This window comes from Limulus polyphemus, unplaced genomic scaffold (genome assembly GCF_000517525.1).
Source record: "Limulus polyphemus unplaced genomic scaffold, Limulus_polyphemus-2.1.2 Scaffold579, whole genome shotgun sequence".
Lineage (NCBI taxonomy): Eukaryota > Metazoa > Arthropoda > Merostomata > Xiphosura > Limulidae > Limulus > Limulus polyphemus.
Genome location: NW_013666189.1, coordinates 285,391 through 294,513, shown reverse-complemented (window position 1 = coordinate 294,513; position 9,123 = coordinate 285,391). Strand labels below are relative to the sequence as shown.

Genomic DNA, 9,123 nt, shown 5'->3' with positions numbered 1-9,123 from the left:
GTTATGTTTACTCCTAGAAGTTCACCATCTAAAATAAAACTTGCTAGAAATATTACTGTTATGTTTACTCCTAGAAGTTCACCATCTAAAATAAAACTTGCTAGAAAAATTACAGTTACGTTTACTCCTAGAAGTTCACCATCTAAAATAAAACTTGCTAGAAAAATTATTAATACAATGAATATGTTGTTTTTTCAGTCGAGATTTCTATCATACAAATCAATGGGGAAAGAAAACATACGTGACTATAGGTAAGAGAGTAAAACTCGTATTAATACTTTAATATGTTATGACGTTGTGGGATAACATTTTGATTTAATCATACTTTTATATTCATACGCTACAGGGTGATACATCAATCCAGTCATACTGTTGTAAGCTTTATTTTTTATTGTTATAATTTGTTTGTTTGCTAGAGAAACCTGTGTGTCGTAATGATCACACCAAGGTCGAAAAGTCTTATAATGTAGACCTAGAAAGTTCTACAAATTTTGACGTCAGATTTTCTAGCAAATTTGAGGAAACAATCTAAATTCGAGGTTTAATGCAGAATCAAAAAGACATTAGACTTACTTCAAGCTGACATATTTAATCGGATAGTGTATTTTCATTTCAGCTGTGAAGTGGTATAAGTTAGTTTATTCTTTTTAGTGTAGTGCAGTTAGTAAACATGGCCTACAAGTTGTAAATAACTCAAGCCTGTAAAAACGTTAATGAAGAAACAAACTCATTTTTTAGCTTTTTAAGTAGACTGGACTTTGAATTATTTTCACCACATCGTCAAAAAAAAAAAAACCGCGAACGAAAGAACAATCTTGTAACACTGAAGTCAAAAGTAGGATTATTTTGATGAACATAAAATATAACTTTGAGTATACTTGATGAACTTTAACTGTTGAAAATGGTAAGAACAAGGTCATAGAGTAAGAGTGAAGTATTATTTGTGATGATGAATTTATTAGGACTAAATCCGGAAGAACGAGACAGAAAATTAACTGAACACTACGAAGAAATGTACAGAAAATTAAAAGAGGACCAATAAGAAAGAGGTAGAAAATTTAAAAAATAATAAGATAAGACGAGTAAGAAAGGGACAGAAAATTAGAAAGTGACGGGAATTTAAGAGAAGAGTTAAAAGAAAGAGACGTACTATTTAAAGAAGAATTAGAATAAAAAAGATCTAATTGAGGACAAGAAAGCTAATGGAGATGTATAGAGAGATTTCAACAATAAGATCGAAGAACAACAATGAAGTCAAAAGCAAAGTACAAAAGGAGACAAAGTCAAAGATGTTGTAAAAAAAGACCCCATTGGAGTAAAAAAGAACACTGATGACATAATAAAACATCTGAAAAATAAATTATTAAATGCAAATATTAAGCCAGCCACATCTCTTTTCGTATTGGCTTATGACTTTCAACCTGAAACACCTACTACTGCAAAATATGGAAATTATTTGGTCTACATCTATTATCTCTACTGCTGTACCTCCTGTAACTTAAGGAACTTCCTAGACTACTCCATCCACGACATCAGTTCTAGAATTTAGCCAAAACCAATGGACTATAATAGGAACATACCTCCGAATTTCATTCCAGACTCAACTTGAAATCATTTCCAGAACGAACGGGTGAAACAGTGAAAAACAAGTCACCCATTTTAATACCCAATTAAAAGGACCAGCTTTGATAACTTTATGTAACCTTATGTCTGGGAGCCATAACAACTATTAAGCACCATATCTTATCCTACAGATTTAGAGTATCAAACCAGAAAGAAGTATCCAGAGTATAGTTTGTTTGTTTGTTTGTAATTAAGCACAAAGCTACACAATGGGCTATCTATGCTCTGCCCACCACGGGTATCGAAACCCGGATTCTAGCGTTGTAAGTCCGCAGACATACCGCTGTGCCACTGGGGGGCCCCAGAGTATAGTACCAGAACAAGGTATTGAAGAAATAAGAGACCTTAACCGAACTTGTAAAAAACTTGGAAAGGTTTTCCCTGTTATCGCGCAATGAGAGGTATGTTGGCACATCACCAATTTATATATTTCATAACATACAAGGATATGAAAATTGGGCTGAAGCAAAGTAGGTGTACATCTTTAAAGTAAGTTTAGCAGTTGGCGATGGAACTACAATCTATTTAGATCGGAGATAAGACATAATCTTGAAATTATGGGATCATCATATTGGCTAATACACAGACGATAGTCTTGAAAAACTAAAATGATCGGTTAAGCAACTAATTATAGAGAATGAAGAGAACAATCCGCAATACAATAAAAGTTTCAAGTATCGAATAAGAACTCCTCTCAAAAGATAGCAGAAAGAGGGAATTGTTATAGAATTAGCTAACCTGGATATCGCAGCCAGTACAGTAAAAAATTAACACTTATTGAGACACTAACCCAAGAATGCGCCTTCAAGCCCAACCAGATCGAGGTAACAACGGCTAGTAAAACAATGGTTAACAGGAATCTGCTTTAGTTATGGGACAAAGTTAGCTGAAAATATTCCATCTGCCACAAATGAAATAAATAGTTCATAGTTTAAAGAAGTCATTCCAGGACCAACAGGTTTATTGATGGGTCGACTTGAAGTATGTTGATCGACCTGTTTCTACAGCTGCAATAATTCGGGAAGATAAGGTGGGCAACTGCTTCCAATTATGAAGAAAGAAGAAGGATGATGTGAATAGTAGAAGGAAATAAAGTTTCTGCAAAAGTTAGAAATTACTTTTATGGGTAGGAAGCTTCATTAAACCTCATCTTTATAATATAACATCAAATTTACTAGAAAACCCAACATCAACTTTTTAAGAACTTGCCAGGCCAACATTATTAAACTTGATATTAGCGTGATCATTACGACCTTCAGCTCCCTATAGCAAACAAACAAATTACTTCATAAATATAGCTTACAACAATACTTTCTTGTTCACACATTATGAGGTAACACAATCATTCGCATGTTATGAAGAGTTACTTCATTTCCATCTCATCTTTTCATTAGTACGTTAAGAGATGATATATTGACCTAATCATACCTTCTTGTTCACATGGCTAAGGTGATATATCGATCTAGCCATTCCTTCCCAAACACACGTTCTGGTGTGACGCATCGATCGGATCATTCTTTGCCATTTAAACAATATAGGCTAACAAATCGATCGAATCATACCTTTCTATTCACATATTATAGGGTGCAACATCGATCCAAGTGTGTATCTTCTCGTTCACTCTTTATAGTGTGATACATTTATCAAATCGTATTTTTTGTTCGTTTATTACGGGGTGATACATCGAGACAGTTATTTTTTCTACTGCACAGTGTATGGTGTGGTACATTTATCCAATCATAACTTCCAATCCGTATGTTTGGGGGTGATATACATCGATCCAATCGATTCTTCCTGCTCACACGTTATGAGGGGATATGTTGATCCAATCATACTTTCTTATCTACATGTTATGGCGTAATACATCGATCACCTTATACCTTCCTATATCCACACGTTATGGATGTAGTACATTGATCTGATCATTCCTTCCCGTTTATGCGTTATGAGGCAATACATCGAAACAATCATATTTTCCATTATATCTGATACATAAATCATTCATATCTTCCTGTTCATATGATGTAGAATTGTAGTTTTAATCTGATAATTTTTTCATTCATAATCTTAGGTGTGATCTAGTCATATCTTCTAATAAATAGAATGTTAGAAATAATTTAGCATTTAAAGATAAATGAATTCTGAATCTTTCCAAAATATGCCTATACTTTTTGTTTGTAAAGACGAGAAGAAATATACATTTATTTTCTGAAGAGAATGAAGAAGTGAAAGCCTTCTGTAATTACGGTTTTATGTTAAATTTTAAGTTTATTTGACATATTAGTAACTTTAAGTGAAGAATGACTAATATCTGTTATGTTTTACGCAATGTAGGCTTAGCTCCTATAAATGGAATGTGTACAATAAACCGAAACTGTGTCATCTGCGAACTAGGTGCAACCAATTCATTTGGAAAACCATACTTTTCGGCTGGTCTAGCAGCGAGCTATAGTGTTGTGCATGAAATAGCTCACAAGTAAGACATTCTATATGAAATATTTAACAATATAAATATTCTGTTTCTGTTAAAATAAGAAGCATACAGAACCTAGAGGTATACGAAAAGCCAAGTTATTTTAAATTGTGGACTTCTAGGAGTAAACGTGAATTAACCTTTCTTGAAAACCTTTTTCATATGGGACTCCTAGGAGTAGACGTGGCAGTAACCTTTCTGGTCAAGTTTCTTAAATGGTAGACTCCTAGAGTAAACCTTGCCAGTTTTATTTTAGATGGTGAACTTCTAGGAGTAAACGTAACAGTAATTTTTCTAGCAAGTTTTATTTTAGATGGTGAACTTCTAGGAGTAAACGTAACAGTAATATTTCTAGCAAGTTATATTTTAGATGGTGAACTTCTAGGAGTAAACGTAACAGTCCAAGATGATGTAAGAGCGTTCGTAACAGTTTTATTATAATAGTCTTAAATAAGTTGGTTATTTTTAAAACTTGTTTTTGTAATTTGTTTGAGAACTGTCAATCACAGCTTTCTCAATGCACACGCTTACTTTAAGGATAGGTAAAAAGTGTTTGAACTGCAGAATAAATTATAATTTCACTTTTTAAATACGGAAACGGATTTGTACTGAAAGAGCCACCAAGTTATAATCTACCATTTAAAGCATTTGCAGGAGGTTCTTGTTTCTCTCTACACACGAGTAAAAGATTCTGGTTTTGTTTTCTATACATATATATATACAAATACTTATGCATGCTACCATACTATGAAGTACTTGCTCATCTTTTACCTTCTTTAAGGCATAGCCACTAAGGCTAATCGCCACCATCCATACTATCTTGTTTACATTGTTTTTGAAGGATTGATATTAGCCATCCCTACATTTACTTCCTTATTGAAACATTTTTTCTTTATTTGTTTGTTATATTTTTAATGCAGTGTTCCAATAAACATAGGAAAGTTGTATTTATAACCAAGTTCTAAATACAATGAGGTTCCAACTGTAATGTTTGTTGTTCATCTATTATTGACTGGTAATTCCTGTTTCGCTCTGTATTTAAGCTTTTTAAAGGAACACTACATGTCTGAAAGAAAGCTGACTAGAAGGGGTAATGATAACATCGTTTACACTACTAGTTAAAAATACTTATAAAAGCGGATATTCCGTTTGAAACTATTTCACCTCAGTAAAACTGGTTGCCACCATTGTTTTGATTTTTGAGTTATCACGTAATAAAAAAGAAGCAAAAGAAAGAAGAACAAGAAACTCAAACTTTTCCCGTGATATTTACAGACATTGCCAAAACCAGTGACTCAGTCATCACATTGGATATTGTTATAAAATGAAACACTGTATAGTGTTATTACGTATCTGCTCGTTTGTTAATTTCCGGTATAAATTATTTCCGTGGAACTTCAGCGATACAAGTCCTTTCTTAAATAAAACTAGTTTATTCTTTCTCGATCCAATTTCTAATACACATGATTTCCACAGTCAATACGTTTGCAATCTCGATAACAAAACACACACTTTTTATTACCGTTACTACCGTTCGCATGACTCAATTATCTATCTCATTCTCTATCTATATATGCCTCTGCAATCGCGCTGGTTTTTCTCGGCAGGCTTATATACTAAAAAAAGAGGGCGCTTCGAACAAACTAGAGTTGCCAGGAAAGTTCATGATCCTACGAGAAACTCCAGCGAGCATGCTCCCAGCGTCGCGTGACTTCCGCTGTCGTAACAGTATTATAAAGTTCTGATGACCTATTGAGGAGTTTTTTTTAAATACAATTTTGATGAACAAACCGGGCCACCCCAATCTAGGCAGTGCTGTCACTTACCAGATTATACATTCTTCTTCTTTTTAAAAACCCTAAGAGAGGGAATAAATAATCTAGTGTTAAGAAATGTAATAGGCCTAATGTATTGTGACTAATATAATTAATTGTTTTATTTGTATTTTAAAGCTAGAAGCTCTGTTCTGCCAACCATTCCTTGACAGTGAACTTCATATTACTTTGGTTCACCTGAACATCATGAAGGAACTTCCAGTAAGTAAGAACTTCCTGTAATTGGATAGAATCTTATTAACGAAAAACCTTGCGTTACGTAGAAAAACAAAACAAAACAGAATAACAATAATGTTGTAGTTCTTGCACAAATAGAAACTAAACAGAATGAACCTAGGATTCTAGTCAATAATAAGACACAGTAGAAAGTAAATCATTTCATGGACTTTCGTTCACATATGGTGAATAACACTCAAAACGAGTAAATTTTATTTTTTTTCTTACTTTTGAATACTTAAATTTCCTAGTAAATGAATTTAATGTACTCATATTATCAGACTTTCCTCCAATATGCCTAGTAAATCACTAGAGCATTGTAAGTTTGGTTTTAAATGTACAGACGGTTGGAAGGCCCTAAAAATTACGTTTTGCCAGTTAGTACAGATGTATAAAAATATACGCGGAACACGTTTAAAGAAAAAACAAACAATTAAATATATTCTGCTTATCGTGTGAGTTCATTAGGAATTGCTGTTAAAATTATGAGTTCGATGCTTAAGGTTGCTACAACTACCCAGTGTCAACATTTGAATAAAACTAATGTCTTACACTGCACGTTACAGGTAACAGTTGTATTTTGTGCTGCTGTCGTTCCTTGTCTGTTGTTGAAATGAACGGATGAAATATTTGAACATTGGATGTATTTGTTTTGAATTTTGCGTAAAACTACACGAGGGCTATCTGCGTTAACCATTCCTAATTTAGCAGTGAAATACTATAGGGAAGACAGCTAGTCATCAACATCCACCGCCACCTCCGGACCATTTTTACCAGTGAATAGTGGGATTTACTGTCACATTATAACGCCTTCACGGCTGAAAAGGCGAGCATGTTTGGAGATTCGAACTCAGATTGTGAGCCAAGAACCCTAATCACTTGGTCATACCGGACCATGAACATTGGATGTAACCTTACTGTTTCTTAAGGTCATCTTACAGCTCATCTTCATACATTTGTTCCGATTGGCAAAGTTGTAGGTTTTTAAGGTACTCCCGCCATCTATACGTTTTGTGTCAAACTTATGATTTGGTATATTTAAGAGGCGAAAAAATAACGTTTCGTTTGATTTTTCATATTTGAAAATCTCACTGAATAGATTTTTTTTCATCCATTTTTACAGCAAGATTTCCAAGTATGCAGTAATGAACGATACTGCTTTCTTCAACGGTTCTGTATGTATCAAATGTTAAAAAATCCAAGTGGAGACAGCAACCCTAACCATTGGGACATGGCTCTTTACCTATCTGGGTAAATAATACCAAAATAAGGATGATTAATTTGACTTAGTTTGATGGGAATATATAATATGGGTACTTGTTATCGATATAAAGCCACAACTCTGCGTTTTCTTATAAATGACAGTAACTAAAATAATGAAACGGGTGTTTCAATGTGAATTGTTTTTTAATTTTATTTCATATTACTTCTACGTATATAAATAAGGTTTTCCTACCATGTGATAATAATTTCTAACGTGGAGTAAGTCAAAGTAATAGCGGTTAGAATTTTTTCATGAAATTCAGTAATAGAGCAAAAAAGAGTGAGAACAATGCTTTTGGAACTCGTGTCGACTGCTCCAGACTTATCATACTTAACAGAGTATTCATGGAAGGTTCAAAGATTCCCTTGTGGTATTTGTTTTCATAATTTAATATAATAGTGTTTGAAAAATGTTGTGCAAAGTGTATTAAGTTTATTTTCATGAAAGTATTTTATCCGAAAGAAACATATGAAGAAATCAGAGCTTCTCAAATCGGCATACCTTGGCATCAAGTTTCATCATCTGTTTCCTACCAAACTTTATTTATTATCATTTTGCTTGTGAATCTAGGAAACGAGACGATGAGAGTATGCACATTGGAGCCGAGTTCTAAGAATTCATTAAGTTTAATATGTGCGCGTTCTGCTTTATGACGCTTAAAAAAGCAAAAATCTAAATTGAAACAAGTCTTGTTTGTTTGTTTAGAATTAAGCACAAAGTTACACAATGGGCTATCTGTGCTCTGCACACCACGGGTATCGAAACCCGGTTTCTAGCGTTTTAAGTCCGCAGACATGCCGCTGTGCCTCTGGGGGCTTGAAACACGTCTTAGGAATAGATTGACTGAGAAGGAGGAGAATGAAGTCCAGTAATGAAAACAAACACTGTGGTATAGAGGGAAATATTTATATATATTGACGTTTCAGAAAACGTTTAATTAATATTCATTGAAGTCTGAAAACAAGTTATAATTTTTAGTGCAAATAAAGTAGGAAATATACAGTAAGTAATTTCAAAAATACAATCAAACTATTTGTACTATTTTGAAATTAAATCTAAGGAAAACAGATACTAGCAGTAAAATACCAATTAGGATAGAAGAAACTCATTGGTTATTATTTAACAAAATACTAATAATTATTACAATTTCCCCTGAAGAAACGTTTATATATGTTCTAGATCAAGTTGGTCTATTGGAATTTATTTGGCTTTCTTTACTGAGAAGATCAAGGTCTGTTGATTTCGTTTTAATGAAAATAGAGCTGTCTACTGATCGTTATCACATATGTTTCTTCATGGGATTCAATTGCTCATCTCCAGGATTTATTAGATATTGACTGGTTCCACAGGATACTACTAGCGCTCATAGTTTTCTTAAAAAGTGTAATTAATTTTTTACTACAACTATTTTTTCATTGCCAACTGTAACCTTTCACTCTTAATCACTGATTTACTAATATTTCACTTCTAATCACTGGTTTATTAACATTTCACTACTAAACACTGATTTACTAACATTTTACATCTAAGCACTGATTTTATTCAATTTCATGTTGTGAATGGATCGCCAGCGGATCCAAATCAGTTTTTTTTAATTATGAATGTCATAGCTTCTTAGCCACAAAGCATAACTTATGAATGTTATGTACATATTAGATAGACATTCACAGTGTTGTGTTGGAGCCACATGTGCACTGAAAGAGATGTGATTT

At 33.3% G+C, this 9,123-nt stretch overlaps 1 protein-coding gene across 1 annotated transcript in view; it reads left to right on the top strand.

Moving 5' to 3' along the window:
• Positions 1–9,123, top strand: part of LOC106459230 (A disintegrin and metalloproteinase with thrombospondin motifs 7-like) — an 83,227-nt gene that overhangs the window by 49,713 nt on the left and 24,391 nt on the right. The window contains exons 5-6 of the mRNA XM_022385678.1: positions 6,049–6,132; positions 7,271–7,398. Coding sequence (XP_022241386.1) covers positions 6,049–6,132; positions 7,271–7,398 — 212 coding nt within the window. The remainder of the gene's footprint in view (positions 1–6,048; positions 6,133–7,270; positions 7,399–9,123) is intronic.